Source organism: Hirundo rustica, chromosome 3 (assembly GCF_015227805.2).
Source record: "Hirundo rustica isolate bHirRus1 chromosome 3, bHirRus1.pri.v3, whole genome shotgun sequence".
Taxonomy (NCBI): Eukaryota; Metazoa; Chordata; class Aves; order Passeriformes; family Hirundinidae; genus Hirundo; species Hirundo rustica.
Window position 1 is genome coordinate 101,309,246 of NC_053452.1, and position 18,007 is coordinate 101,327,252.

Below are 18,007 nucleotides of genomic sequence, written 5' to 3' on the forward strand. Positions count from 1 at the left end.
TTAAGAAATAAATACCTTTTGAGCCAAAGAGCTGTTTGGATATTCCAGTTATCAAGAAACATCTTGAAACTTGTGGAAAACTGTAAAGTAAAACAAATTAGGTCCATAATTGCAGAGTGTCACAATGTGTTTCAAAATTCTTGTGTATAAGTTATAAATCCTCCCATCCAAATCTGTGATGAGTTGAATAAGGTATTTACTCAGCTACTTACAGCCACAAAATATTTTGGAAGTCAATTGACAAGTAGAACATGTTCAAAACAGGCTATTTTCCACCCTTTTCTAAAGGTGTGAACACATAATTTCTGACTTTAAACACAGTCACTATCTAAAAGAATGAATGCATAGGAAAAGTTACTGAAATTAAGAGCAACTACCTAAATAGGTATGTAGGGGTTTTTTTAAAAGAGCCAGAAACAAACCTCTATTTGCTGTATTCTCAGATTTGATATTAGATCCCAACGTGCAACTCCGTTTTTATCGTAGCCTCTAAAACCAAACCCTGCTGCATTATTTATTGCATCTGCTGCAATGAGACAAGAAGAAAAATTAATTATAAGCTGTATTTACAAATTGTGCATCACACACAAATGAGTATTTTGTTCAAAACATTTATCACATTTTAAAGACTACATGTATTTTTTCTTTTAAATACTGAGGATCAGTTGAACAAACAGAAAACCATCCAAGTAACACTGGCATACAATTCAAAAACTTGCACAAAAGCATAAGAATGAGAGGTAGCACTAGCTGCTTCACAGTACAGACGTTCCCTGTCTGCCATACCACCTACTTAGACTTGCTTGAGCAATCAGAAAAACTCAATGAGATGCATCAAGACTACAAAACAGTGGCTGGTTGTAATGATTTGAGACAGCAGCTCAATGCTCAGATGCATGTCTTTGGTCTTCATTATGCAGCAACAGTGATGCTTAAAGCATAAAGATTTCAGTTGCGTGATTCCCTCTAGGCAGGTGCACATTCACAGCACCTCGTGGAGAGCAGCGCAAACCCAAGAGAAGAAAACAGTAATTTTCTAAGGAATGCAGAGCTTGTCAAACGTCCACTAATGGCACAAGGCCACTGTTACAACACCTTTGAATGTGAAGTGTTTACAGTGCATGTCGAAGGTCAGGTGTTCTAAGCAAACAATATTTTTCCTCAGGAGAAAAAGCTGTCATCTGGACTATGCAGGAAAATACAAGGTCTACTGCCTGTCACTTTCAGTCATCACCTTCGCCTGAGCTTTGTTAGCTCAGACACCAACATTTCCTCAATTGTATTTTTTCAAAGTAGGATGCGCACATACAAGGAAATGAGGTGGTTTTGAGTTTATAATATTTTTACTTCCTTGTGATTTTTTTTTTAAAAAGCATCTTTGAAATCAACAACATTTTCTGCCTCACATCTGATGTTGCTATGCCAACTTCAAGCATTGGACAATAGTTTTAAGCTTAATTAGAAAATCTGGAGACAAACTCCATAATCTTTCACGAGCTAGAATGCAGAGATTGTAACTGGAGTAAGTACTCATTTTATTAACTAGCATTTCCGTACTCATTTTAAGTAATCCATTTCATTAACACTCTTTTTTCAGTGTAAAAAATAGTAACTCTCAAAAAATAGTACTACTCAAAGGTGTAACATCCAGTAAAACTGTTAAAGACTCTCGAACATTCTGCCATTATAAGTTCAGAAGACAAACTTATAGGAAGGAAGGAAGGAGGCTAACAGACTTCAAGTACAGAGTTGGCATAGTTTATTTTCATTGGTATTTACCATAGGAATGCTAATTCTACACTAATAGCAAATGCACAAGGAAGAATCCAACTGAAGCATTAAAAGCAAAAAAAAGCTCAACTAAAATTATTCGCTTTTCAAATGACTGCAACTATTTAGATATGATTATATGGGTGTATAAGAGCACAATATTCAAAAGTATTTCCACAACAAGCCCTAGAACTACTATATCCAGACAAGCTGAAAGCATTTCATTCATTGACCAGGAATGAAACCAGCAGCTGTAAATGAGTCATACTGCTCTGCTACCCTAAAGCTTGCTTTATTGCATTGTTCCCACAGATTCTCTCTCAAAAGAACTATGAGACAAATATGTAAAACTGGAGAGGAGGAGGAAGCTGATGAAATCTGTTGTGTTAGCCACTTTCAAGATGTCAGCTTACTCAAAGCATCTTCCTGTTGTATGTGCCATTTTTTTACAAGCAACTTAAAGGGAAATGCAAAATATTCTTTAAACTATATCATCTATTCAAGTGCCTCAAATAAGTTACTAAGCATGTTAATCCACCAGTCATTCAAACTTTTAGTAAAAGAAGACTAAAACTGAAGTGTCACGCATCAAATTCTGAAAATGCCACCTACTATTAACAACAGTATCATGCATCTGAATTCCAAAGTATTTATTTTCCTTCATGATTGAATAATGTCAAGCAAATTACTGATAACTAACCACAGAAAGAGGTTAAAGATATGCCAAAATAAAGATAATCAAAATAGATTTTAGAAAAACAACAACAACAAAAAAGGATTGTACATCAGACTAGATTTACTATTTTTTCTATTTTTAAAGTTGTTGTTCATTGAAACACTATCACTCTCCAAAACTCCTTAGGTTTCACTCAGACTTGTAAAGGACACTATGATCTCATTTGCAACATTCTCCCAACACAGTGCTTACACTTCTGGTAGCTTTTGTTTCTCAAAAAGAGAAACACTACTCAATACCTTGAAGGATTTTCATGCAATCAGGTTTTCCTATGGCCTCAAGAGGGCACTGCCACTTTTTAATACACACTTAAGAGTGCACATCTCACATTACTCTAAATGCATGCTCTTTCTGTTATTATTATATTTTTAAACATATACTTACCTAAAGTCCATGCAAAATAATACTTTGTTCTGGCAGCCATAAGAGACACATATAGGTAGAAAAACCTTACAGGCCATGATGCTGTAGCTCTGAAGTTATCATCAATGTTGTACTCCACAGGCAAAATTTTTGTAATGGTCATGTGGAAGAGTAAGGACAGTCCACAGATCAAGAGTTTCTGTGTCACAGCTATCTGAAAATTTAAGATGGAAGATTCTGTAAGTTTCATTTTTTGGAAACAAAGGAAAGTTATAATCTTCCTTCCCATTACAGATATATACATATGTTAATTTTTCAGTAATATATAAACTAGCAACTTTAAAATAGTTTATAAACAAATCTCTATTTTACAGAGACCCAAGGAATATTTTCATATTGATCAAGTTGTGAGCATCACTTCTGGCCAACACAACAAATCCAGTCTGACTACAGTGAGTCTCTAAAAGCCCTTTTAATAGCCAGAGCACCTTTTGCACTCAATTTTGTTTTCTTATTTTCTGGTCAAATTATTGAAGCAATTAAATTGTTAAGTCATCATAATATAAACATATAATCTAGGACAAAGTAATATTATTACTGCAGAGATTCTAAAACAATGCCAAAACCTCAGTTTCTTTTCAGGACCCTTTGGCATAATGCAGGTGTTCAATTGCTGCCCAACTCAAAACATCAATCATCTGTTAGATTATCACAGCATCTAAACACTAAACCAACTAAAATACTGAAATTATTCATGAATTTCAGCCAATCAGTTCTAGATAGACCTGTTTTCCCAACCAGAGTGATGAAGCTACAATAGGACAAATAACACTCACAGATACGCTGAAGTATCATTCAGATAGGACCTATCCAAATTTTCACAAAACTCAGCTTTACTATAACCACCATAGTAAAGAGTATGTATTTTCAGTAGAACTTTTCTAAGGTTCTATTATAAAACATACAGATAGCAATATATGCCTGACACTGACTGCTCCAAGTCACTAGTCTGATCCACATCCCAAGGGCAGATACTGCATTTTGTGAAAGTCCTTAGTAACATACTAAACCAAGCACCAACAAAAGAGAAGTTTGAGAGCTAATTCATCTAATTGTAATTTTCAAGTCTTTATTTTATGTAATCTTGATATTTAAACATCACAGTTTTAATTTACGTTACAATTATACAAGTACTAAACTTGACAAGAAAACAATCAATCTTTTTGTTTGAAGCATCAGAACAAAAATATAACCAGAATCTGTCTATGCTGTTTCCAGTACATCCACCCAAACTTTTAAAGATAATATCCTGCTTCACTGAGAGTTCAGCTCCACAGTTTTAGTTCCAAAATAAAGGGCAATTCTTTTCCATTATACAGAGTGGAGCAGTAAATGTTCAAGTGAAAGCACACACTTTGGCAAGACACACAGTATCAAAGATTCCCCAGTTGCACAGATGCAGTAGTGGTACAACCTGATTAAAAAATTAGACTTGGAAAAGCTGTAAAAGAGTGAGGGCCTTTTTGGATATTGCATATATTTCACTTAGCTCATCTCAGAAGATATTTCAGAGAGGATCAGGAATCCCAGCTATTTAAAAATATATCAGCCAGATAGTTCAGGAGGCAACTACCTATTAATGGTTAAAGCTAGTACTTAATTATTTGTTTCTACTTACTTTCTAATAAACCTTATTTTAATACTTTAATCTATTACACGAGTCCAGGGTGAAGAGCATTAATTTTCTAAAAGCATTCCTTTGTCATTCTAGAACTATTAATAATCTCTCTCCTTGCCACAGCAGAGGGAAAGTTCAGTTGGCTTAACACCTTCAGGATCTTAGATAGAAATGAATGCTTATAAAATCAGCTACTACTAAAAGTAATGAATCTTTAATTCTGGTAAGCAATATCTGACAAATGCAAAAGTCTGATATTTTTAAGTATCACAAGGCATCACCAACTTCTGAAGATATTTGCAAGGATTTAACTTTAAAGCTTAAGCCATAATTACAAGTCATGTTCAATTCTGCAGGAGAAACAATATTTATAAGCTGGTTACAGTGACATACAAGTTAAAACCTAAGTATGAATATATAAAAAAGGTTCTTCCCTATTTCCTGAAGATGACCACAAAGTCTCAAAAAATGTTCTGGCCACTTAAAATGTTATTGCTGTTCAAAGACCTGCTTTGTGCCATTGCCTCTATTTACCAATTTTTCTGTTAGTAAACATGTCATCCACCTGCCATAAAATATGCTTTGTATTTCTCTGAAGGTTCTTAACTAAATTGTGGAGGTGAAAACACCTCTTTTAAGAAAGAACATCAGGATTTCAACAAAATTTATTTTAAGAAAAAAAAAAATGAACTCAAACAGTACTAAGCCATAAATTAAACTTTTTTTTTTTTTTTTAATTGCACTACTTCAATCAGTAATTATAAATCCCAGCAGACTGATAATAGTGTCCTTAGAAAAATGTGGTGGAGATAAATCTCCCACCTTTACAAAGACAGGGAGCTGCTGTTTCCAGACTGGTTTAAGCAGAAGGCCAAGCCAAACAGGCTGCAAAGCAAAGCAGAGCCCTGCCTCCACTCCTTTGCTGCAGGTTTGGCTTGTGCTCCCTAGGCTGTCACGTTAGAGAAACAAATCAGATGAAAAACTAGATTTTTGGCGTGGGGGGGGGGCAGGGGCAGGGAGTGTTTTGTCTGTTTGAAATTTTTTTGGTGGGAAGGTATGGTTGTATGTTTGGTAGGTTTGGGTGATTTTTTTTTGTTTGTTTTTTTACAAGTTAGTTTCAGACTAATCAAATTATCTGAATCAGACTACAACACTGTGCACTGACACCAACAAAATTATTGTTCAATTGTTAAATTACCTATTGAAATGCATTTGATAAAACATTCCTTCATTTTCTACTACTTAATTAACCAGGTTATTAATAAAACCTTCTCTGCCAAGGCACAAATTGGCAATCACTGAATTGCACAGTCGGATAAGAGGGTTGGCCAGTTTTTACAAGGGTGAAGTAACTTCAGGTTTAATTTCATTTACTCTTTAAAGTTTTCAACATAGCAAAATAATTGTTCTGTTAAGGAATTAAAAGACAGTAAGATACAGCATAACTCTGACCTCAGAAAAAGCCCAAAATACAAATTATTCTACAACAAAAAGGTAGAAAGATCTAGACTAATTTTGATGAATAACTGGGCATACCTGTATAAAAACAGCAAATATGATCAACGCTGGGAAGGGAAGGAGGTACTTAAGCTAGAAGACAGTTCCAGGACAAAACTAAATGTGCATAAATTAGATGGGAATACAATTAGGTTGAAAGCTAGATACCTAATTTGAGAAATGGGTTCAGGAGCAGCTTTCTAATTGAAGAAATAAAGGTAAAACACTCCCGGAGATCAGAATTTTTAGAAATAAATTACTACATAAACATGTATAATATATCAAAATAGATTAAAATGTAGAGAGGAATCTTCAAATATTTTATTTGAATGAACTTGTTCTTAGGTTGATAAAGATTTGCTACACAATACATAATATTGAATGGTATTAAAGCACATTATTCTTAGGAGATTGGTACCTCAGATAAAAATTATAGATAATTAAGCAAGAACATTATAACCTGTAGGAAGATTCTGCATAATAAGCAAGAAAGCAGGTATCTGCTGACAGGAATCTTGTATTTTAAGGGTAGCCATAATAAAAAGAAACTTACAAAGACAGATATTAATTTCTGAGAGTTGACACCACTTTGAGCACCAACAAATGATAGCTTGCAAAAAGGCACAATAGGAAGGATATAAGAATAAGTTTTAATATGGTGACTTGATTCATTTAACATGCAATGAACACAGCAAAAGAACTAATCCAAGTTAACATCATGCAGTCAACACACAGTATAGAGGAGGCTGGCATGAACTACTTTGGTTATGTAATTATATTTAACAAGAAATTAAACTTACTGTAACTCAGCTCAAGGATTCTTTTTTATGACATTAATATTTGCTGATCTCCACTACACTTCAAATTTTTTTGAGTTACCTAAAAATTTATTCTTCTTGAAATAATAAAAAATTTAAAGTGTTAATATATAAGTTAATGGTACTTAAACATTCTTCTAGAACAAGACAATGAATATTTTAATTAATACAGCAAATGCAGTAAAATTGTGTCATTCATCTGTCTCCAAAAGCACACAATACTCAACTGTTGTTATAAAATGCAGCCAGATTTCTCTAACAACAATTGGGAGAGGAAGTATCAGAAGCATAAATAGCTTCTTTGTTTTTATGTCAAAAGCTAATGCAGCATAAATTGCAAAAGTTTCAAGCATCTTAAGAGCAATTAATCTTAAGGAAAACCACTTACCTGAAAGAAGAAGCCACCATAGGTTTATATTTATTTCTATTGACCTTGTTCATAATACTAGCAAGATTATGTGGTAAAAAGCCAGGAAGTCCTATCAGGCAATCAGTAGATATGTGTCCAGAAGTACTGATATGGGCAGATTTGGTTTACCTCCATTCATTTGAAATCATTTTACTACAAAACACTTTTCTGCAGAAATAGGATTTTAGTACACAAGACTTTACTGGGCCAAAACAATGTTTAGACACAAAAGTGCCTGCAAATTTGTCAATACAACACATCAAAGCAGAGCATGGGCCACGTGATGCCAATCTACACAAGGAATTCTCCCGGTGTCTTTCACCCTTCCTAACTTGTTGCACAGCTCACTTGTGGAGCACCTTCAAGTGCTATCATCCTCCAGCCATGAGTTTAGATTCCAGTAGTGCAAGTTACTACAATCACACAAGACGGGTAGAACGGAACATGCAAAGGGTCCTTACCCACTTTCCAAGGATGGAAGTGGTTGGAGATGCTCCAACTGATTGGGAAGCACTCCCTGTTGGCCCAGCAGTGGGGCTGTAACCTCTAGATGGTAGAGCAAGACAAGCAGCTACATGTGGGCATACCTTCATCAGCTGCAAAAACAGCTGGTCTCAAAATAAGAAGAACATGGGCAACTGGTGCTGGAATCAGCAAAAGCCATCCATGTGAAGTGTTCCAATAGACTCAATGAAAATTCTGCCTCTCGTGTGAGGTAAGAATTATCTTAGGCACATGCAAATTTAAATGCCTAATATATTACTATTTAAGACAATATGGAAAGAGTGAAAAAATAATATTCAGTACTCTGGGCTTTTGATTTAAATTCAGGTCATACAATCTCTCCTGTAAAGCATGATCAACTGGACTATCTTTATGCTTTTGGTCTGTTCTCCAATAACAGACCAAAGAGAAAAGAGACTTGTGTGGCTTGGAGTACTATTCATAGTGTTATGCCTAGTCCATCTTTTACTACATCTTCAGATCAAAATCCATCTTTAATACCTCTTTACATGACTGCAAGCATGAAAAATGAAACTATTTCTATGACTTTTTCAATTTGTTACATATGACTGGATTTTTATGCACAGTATATGCTTTGAAGTGAGCACACATCATGAACAGTTTTAATTTAAAGATGGCTTTTTACCATATAAGCTTGTTAGGAAGCTCCAAATTCATCTGGTTTTTATCCACAAGATCCAGACTGGAAACCATGGAGAAAACTTGCCTTTGAAAAATAAGCATATAACTTTTTGAACAGGGAACCATTCTGTTGATGAATGAACTCCAGATACAGCTCAGCAGTTATGCCTGTAAATGAAGAGTGCAAACCAAGCTTTCCATGCAATGATTACATAAGCATCAGCACTGCAAGAGTCATACATCTTACATTTGGGGAAGGATCCTTTTGTTCATACTTTGTATCTTCCTTCCCATTTGCTTCAGACCGTTGCAGTTGGTATGATCTGCCTTCAATGAAAGTAATATAGTCTTTGTAAGAGCATAACGGGCCTGCCAGGATACCCATGAAATTACAGTTGTAACTTAAATACTCCAGTAGACTTGGCATGCGTCTGTAATTCAAAGACAAGCAACTCGTGAGATGGATTGTTTAGTTCTTCAGGATTTCCAGAGTAGGAAAGGTCACACTCCATCGCTCACTCTGACTGCAGTAAAAACCACATGGGCAAGAGCACTTGGTCTGCCTTTATTCTACACATAGCATTTCTTTCCAACCCATACTGAGCATTTTCAGACAGACCTCCTGAGCTCTACTGAGTCTCTCCTTCCTCAGTAGAAGTGGTTGACTGAAGCTGAGCCTGAGGAAGGAAAGGGAAGGCTGTTTTCCTAAGTGTTTGTTCAACCGTATTAGGTTCTCTATTTTTCCCTCAACAATTGAATCAATAAACAAAGGTTTGTTTTAACTGGCAATAATTTCAATTAAAGAAAATCTCTCAACACTCTCTTGCCCAAAGCAACATACTATTTTCAAGTGTCTTGAATAAAGAAATGAGAAAAGGCAAGTTAAATACTGAAAAACAGAATTTAACAATGTTTCTTCACCAGCTACTTCACACATGTACTGTTAACTAGTCTATCTGATATGGCATTCATTTTCATAGACTGCATAGACCTTAGAATGTATTTCTAAATAACTATAAAACCTACTTCTAGTGATTTTTTTCAGAGGAACAGATGTACAAATTAAACTACAAATATATAAAAACATGGATCTGTTTTGCATGAGCTTGTAAACTGTCTTGAAAGCAAGCTGGAGAAACTGCACAGAGCATTAAAGCGCACAAAACATCCCCAAAGCAGAATGTCTGAAAGCCTACCTTACAGCTAAACACCTCTGTGATGGAGTCAAGTCTTCATTTTTCCGAAACATTCCTAGGAGAGAGGACAGAAAAAAGAAAAAATAAAGAAAAGCTAAACCCCCCACATTAATGAGCAGTTTCTTTACTCAGCAGAACAAGCCTCATGCTGCAATGTAATTTCTTAATGCCTCAAGAAATTTCAGAGCTATTATGTCACATAACATTTTTGCTGGAGTTGGATCAAACAATTCTTACTGACAAAATTACAAACCAAAATCTTCAGTTATAGCCAGCAGTGCCTGAACATGAAATCACGTGGATTTCAGGAAAGCATTAATACAACTGGAAAAAAACGTTAACAAAAACAGTTCTCCTACACTGGTCGAGACTTCAAAGTCCACAGGTTTTAAAACCCTTAATTTCCAATTCTGGAAACAGGACAAGCCCCAAACATTGCCATTAGTCACTGCAGTTTTGATGCAGAAAATGAACACAGTCCAAGAGAGATTTCAGCAATTCAAAACTTACGGCAGACCTCAAGAACAGCTTTGCACTGCAAGTAAAGGTTGTGACCAAGGTCCGGGGAAGCAGGAATGGCAGCAAAGGTGCCACGGTCTTTTTCCGGAGCACTAACAAGAAGCTCTAACCCCTGCTAGCAGAAGGGGGCAGTCCAAGTCTAAGTTCAGCAGCAAGACTGAGTTTACTTTCTTGCCATATGTGGCTATTTCTGAAATGTTGGTGACCTAAGACTTTCAATATTTTCATTTATTATGAAATACACTAATTCACGGGAACAAAAAAAGTAGAGGTCCCTCCTTCAGACAGCCCTGGCTAATACCAGCCAGCACTGCCTGCCAGAATGACCTCTTCAGCTCCTCCTGCAGCCTTCTCTAGCGGCTCAGACATTCCCACTTGCAGCCATTTCCTGCTGTCCATATTTGCATTTTTTCTTTGCCATTGCAAGTACTAAAAACTTCATGCACATAGCTTCCTAAAGGAAATCAAATTTATGGGATCACACTTCAATTATCTTCCTCCACAGCAGTGCCTAAACCCAAGAGCCAATTTCTAATTAAGTTTGACAAAAGAGCAGGGAAATATAAATATGAAATCCTAATGTGCTTTAGGAAAAAAAGTGTTTCTACAGAAGATACTCCTCCTCTCATAGAAAGGTTGCCTTCAACCCCACTCCTTGATGCCAGTTCACAGAGAAGAGCCCTTACACTTGATCCAGGGTAAGTTTCAACTGGAGACAATTTTTTTTTAGCTATCAAAATCAGTCAGCCTTATGACAGAAAATTGATTGAGGAGCTATGGGGAAGTAAAAGCTAATTTAATTCTATGACTCATGGAAACACTTGTTATCTACAAAGAAGATAATTTTCTTGTCCTAGCGTGACTCCAGCATGGCCATGAACTACACACACTTACGACTTCAAAACCACACTTTTATGCCTCAACAGAGCTGAGAATACAGAGGGGTTACCAACTTGCCATCTCCTTTCACGATGATCTGGAAAAATGCCCTCCTTGGTCCCGATCCTTCACAGTCAAAAGTTATCCCCATTCATACTCACTCAAGGCAAGAAACTGAAGAACAAATTATCCCTCCCTAACTTCATGCAGCACCTTCTCTTCCTCATCATTACATTTTCACATCATCTTGATTCTGTAGCAAAGACTTCTATGCTAATAAAGGCACTGAATAAAAAATGCAGAAGAAGAATTTTGAAAGATTCTGTAACCATTAAGGCCATAATATTACAGTTGTCAGGTAGTGAATCTCTGAATTTAATACAAACAGAAATTTAACACAAAGACACCTACAAGATGGATGCAGATCCCACCACACGGCTAGTGAAGTGTCCCATACAGAGCCTTCAGTCTCTCACAGCCCACACAATGCAAACTGACTGGAGCAGAAGCCTCCTTTGCCATTATATTCCGTGTCAGTATTTTACCCTTAAGTCAGAAAGAGGAAGCAATCACCCAGTGTGTCCAAATGAACTTGCATAAAGCCAGATTAGCCATTTAAAAAAGATAATTATTCAAACGAAGTATTTCACATCATTGGCATGGTATGAAAGAGGACGAAAAAACCCTCAAACCTGAAATAGAAGAATCTAACCACTGAAATACACTAGGTGGTTTTGGGGAGGTAGGAGGAAAGAAATGGTCTATTTAAAACAGGTTTTAGTTATATACATACATACATATGAAGTCATTTAAGGCCCAAATAACTTCACGAGCAATCCACCTGCTGTCTCAAACATACTGCCTCCAAGTAAGCCTCCATTAATTTTTCATTTCCATATCTCACTAAGGTTTCTCTCCAGCCAGCAGATGATTTGAGAGCAGGTTAGTGGCTTTCCCTATTTTGTTGGGTTTTTTTAAAATGCCTTCTCAGTTCCTTGAAGACCCATTTATCATTTTAGCACAGCATGCAAGAATATGATGATCTCTGTCTTACTCTTGAAAGGTTTCAGGAAGCTACCATTAAGATTTTTTAAATCACAGAAACATGGAAGAGGTGCTCTTACATTGATGCTTATTCAATATGAGATGAATTAATATATACATATTCACTATTTCCCAGGCTCATGGGAAGAGACCTCATAAACCACAGCTCTTCTGACCTACTACACACCGAAGATGAAGAACTTGCTTTTCAGCTGCACACTGCCGCCAGGGAACTCATGAGGTTTTGTAACATTCTGTTGGGGATTTTAAGAATTGCTTTCTTCTGTCCTAAAGTGGGAGACTACCACAACTGCAGCCCTTTCTTACTACCAAATCACACAGCAGAGACCAGAGAAAATGGGTTTTATCGAACATCTTTTAGAGAGGTGAAACAATTTAGTCACTCCGCAACTCTAACTCCATTTTCTCATCTGTAAAGCAGGAAATACTCCTATGTTCTTTCCTTGGTAAAAGAATTTTGTAAATCATCAGTAAAAAAAAAATTCCCAAGAGGTCTAGATCATAAGGAAGTACTATCTTTACATTCCTTCTCGAGAGCCCATATCCTACTGGTAAGAAACCCAACACCCTTAGGCACACACCACTAACCTGCCACATAGACTTGATTATGGGATATTATGATTGCTTCTGAGTTCTCACTACAACAGTGTTTACAAACATCATGGCATCGCCCCAGCTTTGTGGTTAAATTCACCCACTTTTGTTTTGTATGGAAATCTGTCTAATCAGTAACTACGAATGCTGAGACATAGGATTATATATTAATAATAAACATAGATCCTATTGCAGGCTCTGTTGCAATTACAGTAAATTTTGTGGTTCTGAAATGAATCACCAGCTGAGCCCAAATGCATGTTGTTATTAAAACATTTTAAGATCCAAAGACAGACAGACAATAACAGTTTTAGTTGTTACTACCACACTGGCAGCAACAAAGGCAAACGGGTACAAACACCCAGTGAGTAAAATTGAAAAAAAAACTACAAAAAAAGCAAGAAAATTTGCAAGTCTTAATATTCAGATAGCCATACAAGCAAAACACAGGCACAAAACTATACTTGAAGACTTAGAAGGGGACAAATACAATATAATTCCTTTAACCACTAAGGACACATGAGATTAAAAAAAAATTGGTAACTGATACTGAAACAATAATCACCATGCTGTCATTATCATAAGGGAGAGCGCTCTAAAAAATAATAATAAAAAAAGTATCTAGAAGTAGTTGGAGAGAGAGTATTAAAAGAACATGATAAGAAAGCGACAAGTTACCAAAAAAACCCCCAAAATAGCATCACACCATGGCAGTTTCACTGATAAAATAGAAATATTAGAAAGCAATGTTTTTTGTTAAACACCTGCAAATGTTCTGTTCTAATAAAAAATAAAATACCTTTTTCTCCCTTAGCTCTGTTATTCACCAGAAACGTGGCATAAATAAATCTAAATCTTGCATAAAGAACTAATATGGACACCAGCGGTTTCCAAATTACGTAAAAACATTTCTGCCTTTAGAATATACATGCGAGATGGCAGGGGTAATCAGCAAAAAATACAAAGTGTTAACACACTGACTACTTGTATTTGGCATTGCTCATTTGAGTAATAAGGAACTGCAAGGTAAGAACTATCAAAGACCGAAGTTCAAAATGTAAATCAGAATACATGAAAGGCAGACTCCAAATCTCTTCAAGCATATGTTTGTGATCAATGCAAACTTCTGAAAAGTCTGTATTATACAGCAAGCCTAAAGTACAGAATCACGGAACAGGCTGAGTTGGAAGGAACCCACAAGGATCACCAAGTCCAAATCCTACACAACTTGCATTTAATTTCCCTGCTTAAAAAAAATCCCTCATGATAAGAGCACAAGGGTATAACAGTTACAGGGGTAGCTGTTATTTGTGTTTGGGATTCCATATGAGTTTTCAACTTGGAATCAAGTATATCCACAGACACTTGAATATGCAGCATATGAGTGAGTGGCCTTCATGGCTACATTCAGTTCACTCCAGAACCTTCAAATGAAACCAGCTGAACACAACAAACTGGCTGCCATGGGAAGATCAAGTCCACAAGACTGGCCATCACCAAAAACCAACCCAGGTACCACTGGAATCTTGAAGTTTACTGGGAACTTCCAACACACCAACAGCTTTTTTCCCAGCTGTTTATTTTTACTACTCTGCTTGGATGTATTGGTAAAAAACGAGTGAAGAAAATAAAGTAATTGGTGATTAATGTAGCCAAGCTGATGTGACTAGAGGCTCAGAGTGCCATTAATCACTTAGTAGAATGATTTGCAATGTTATCTCCTCTCCTGTCAGTATACCTCTAATTTCCAGTAGAAACATGGACCTTTGTACAGTGAACAAAAGTCCACTGACAGAAGGGCTTGTTTTCATTAATTTTTCATGAAGGATTCCTTTTAGGTTGTCGTAAGGTTAAAAAAACTTTGTTTTAATGCAATCTTAGTCTCCCTGTACATCTTTTCTTAGCATCTCCTGATACCAGACTATTGGTTGCTCCTGAATGCATATTGGTCACATCAATTTTGAAAGTCACGTTCACATTGCAACTGTGACCATCCAACTCAAGGTATCTGCTAAACTGCAGACACAACCAGAGAGAATTTTTTCCAATATACTGTTAGCTACTCCTCAAAGAATTTAGAGGTCAATGAAGAACAAAATTTCAAGACTTACAGTATATTTTAGTGCTATCTATATAAAGAAATCCAGAAGAAAATACAAATTATCTGAATTAATTTAAATAGGAAAAAAATCTAGTCTAGTTGGTGATGAATATTGAGAATAGAGCTGACTAAATGAAACATCTGTTTCAAGATTGCCAGGAACACTCACATGCTCGTTCCATACCACCACTCCACTATTTGTGGATGATATCAGTAAATTCAGAATAGCTCTTTCCCCTAGCAAAATAATAGTAAGAGGAAGCATTCATACTTGATACTAGAACTATTACTTCCTTATAATAACCTGTTTCCACTAACTTGTGTACTCTGGACTTCAGTTGATTATAGTTTGTAAGATTACTACTTCTGAAAAGATTTTCTCTGGAAGTTAAACATCAGTGTTTTTGACCAGCTAGATATGCCTAGTACTATTTCTTTTCATTCATTAAAAAGTACTTTAAAAAGGTCTTTTCCCAACTTCTCATATTCCTGAATGTTTTTGACTACAAGCTTCTCTAGACAGGGTCACTTAATAAGAATGAAAAAAAACACCAACCAACAGCACTAAAGCTAGGATGCATATGAGACAGCAACACATTAAATTTCATGTGCAATGTTAATAAGCAATATCAGAACAGCAGGTATCCAGGTGTCTGGAGCTACACTCCCAAATCTTCAACTGACATCTGTCAAGTGATTCAAGCTAATGGGACAGATTTATTAGATGACATTTTCAAACTTCAAAATGAAAATTACTCCTTTGAATTTCAAGGTAACTAAAAACCTGACCACCCTACCCATGAAAACCAACATTAAGGATTCACTGTCACAGCTAGAGCCCACTTATCTCATGGATATATCTGACAGGGGAAAAGACAAACAATTAGATAATCTGCCTGTTCACAGCAATCTGTTAGCTGTGACTGCAATTATGATACTAAACAAAATGAAACACACAAAAGTTTTATAAAAATCAGCATATATGGCACAAACTAGGGAAGTGCTCAAAAATTAGCATTTTAAAACAAAAGGTGCTCAACAACTGAAATCACATGTGTTTTTTCTATCCATCTGTCAGCAACAGAGGTCTCTGAATAAAGAACTTCTTTAGTTAACTCTCACAGTCAATACCCCAGCCCAAAAGAATATCAGCACTCTTTAGACACTGACTCCAGAAGCGTTACTGGTTCTTCTGATAAATCCTATCTTTCGCACAGTGTCAGCATTTTTAGAGCTTCTGTAGAATCTGAGCAATACTTCTCAGTACTTTCATTAATAAGCATCAATGAAACAATTGAGATACAGAAATTTATTTTGCCTTAAAACACAAAACTGGTCTAAAATAATTCACTGACTCACAGTGAACTTCCCTTTAATTTATGTTGGATGGAAAATTAAATACAGTAAAGAAATCTTACCATCATGAATCTCAAATGCCAAACTAGTGATCTTCTGTGTAATTATCATCATTGGACTGTCACAAAGAAAAAAAAGAAAGAAAGAACAATTTAGATAAAAATTCTGGATTTTTTTTTCACTTATAAATACCAGGGGAAGTTTAAATTAGGAGTCCAGGTTAACTGCTCTAAGCTGGAACACCTTCAACACAAAAAGAAAGTGATTTTTTTAGTTCAAACCATTGCAGTTTTCAATGCAATGAGAAGCATTTAAGTAGTCAAGTAGAAGAATTAAATGTAGTATTTGATATCACCTGTCTTTTACTGCTCCATTAGGTTCTACAAATACAGCTGAAGTGTTTCACATGTATTTTGTACTAACCTTTTTTTTTTTTACAGGGAGAAGAGTAAAGAAGAAAGGAGAGAGCAATTATATTCATTGTAAGTTACAGCAGCAATAAGCAAAGGACAAGAAAACTATAGCTAAATATTAAGTTGAATTAACTAAAGTTGAATATCAAAGTAAGTTATTTGGCTATTCAGACCATTTCCATGGTTTCTCCTAATACCTGATCCTATCTTATTTTTTCCACTGAGAATTATTATTTGCTTCAAGTAAACATATCTGAAAAAACAAAAACCCAGCATAATTGTGCTGGCTCAAACAGAGTTCACTTTGTTCTGAATTTGGTACACTTCAGTGAACCTTCAACTGTCCAAGAAATATTCTACCCTGGCTAGCCAAGTCAGTTTTATACTGAGAGATTGTACCATTTTCATAGTATCTAAGAGCTTTTGCCTGATGTGAATCTCAACATTACAAACCCCGTCCCTGGGGTAGGGAAGCAATGGGGAATGCATAAAGTAAACAACTAGAACTTAGAAATCTAATTTTGAAATCAAATCTCAAAAAACACATCAGGGGTTGAATTTACCTAGAAGCATCTGAGCTGAGAAAAAAAAAACAAAAACAAACCAAAAAACCAACAACAAACAAACTACAAAAAACCCCAACAAACAAAATACCCTCACAATAAAATAATCATTCTGTACAATGGGCACTTAATTTGTTCATGTCTTGAATGCACTTGGCATTTTTATAACACACTAAGTTGGCACAGAAACAAATCCAAAAGCCATCAAGTCATCCTCCTTCAGTAACAGGGCTATACCAGCACTTTGCCATTTGATTTGGTCCATCAAACTGATTTTTTTTTTTTTTTTAGGTAATGGCTAAAATGGTTTCAATGTATTCAATTATTTCCAGTCCTCAAAATGCAACCAGGGGAAAAAAATTTCTACAGTACTACCAGTGCCCCAAAATCCTGATATCAAGACTAGAGTGACACACAAGGGTATAAAGGAAGAAGACTAAACAGGAACAGATAGTCTGGTAAATCCCTCATACCTTTTTCTAGCATTTAATCTGTAGGCCTGCCTGGTGCTGGCAGAAATCCCCAACTGACTCTAAACGTAATGGGTTTACTTTCTGTAAGCAGCCATGTGACAGCATGGGTCCTGCCTGGTGGAAGGATGGAATCCAGGAGGAACTCAGCCCTTACATTAATTCCAGCTGATAAATCTGTCACTGTTATCATAGCGGACCCTGGTATTCTATTTTGTTGTTGTTGTTTTTTCTCCTGAAGCGGCTATTCCAGTATCATCAAATATTTGGCTGAGGAGCAAAAATCTAGAGACTAAAAGAAGAAGAGTCCTTCCTGGCACAGTGAGGCCGTAAAGCAGGATTTTAACAATCCCTTTTAGCTGCTGGCAGAAAGGCAAAGCAGGCATCTGGGATCTGTTAGTACTGCAGCCAGGACCACACAGCTCTGTACAAGC

The 18,007-nt window shown here is 36.0% G+C and overlaps 1 protein-coding gene across 3 annotated transcripts in view; it reads right to left on the reverse strand.

Annotated features, from left to right (window-relative positions):
- Nucleotides 1–18,007, reverse strand: part of MBOAT2 (membrane bound O-acyltransferase domain containing 2) — a 92,085-nt gene that overhangs the window by 14,279 nt on the left and 59,799 nt on the right. For all 3 annotated transcript variants that reach the window (XM_040058973.2, XM_058419824.1, XM_040058974.2), the window contains 6 exons: nucleotides 16,190–16,245; nucleotides 9,614–9,668; nucleotides 8,665–8,848; nucleotides 2,891–3,083; nucleotides 423–526; nucleotides 16–80 (listed from right to left, as the gene is read on the reverse strand). In XM_040058973.2, coding sequence (XP_039914907.1) covers nucleotides 16–80; nucleotides 423–526; nucleotides 2,891–3,083; nucleotides 8,665–8,848; nucleotides 9,614–9,668; nucleotides 16,190–16,245 — 657 coding nt within the window. The remainder of the gene's footprint in view (nucleotides 1–15; nucleotides 81–422; nucleotides 527–2,890; nucleotides 3,084–8,664; nucleotides 8,849–9,613; nucleotides 9,669–16,189; nucleotides 16,246–18,007) is intronic.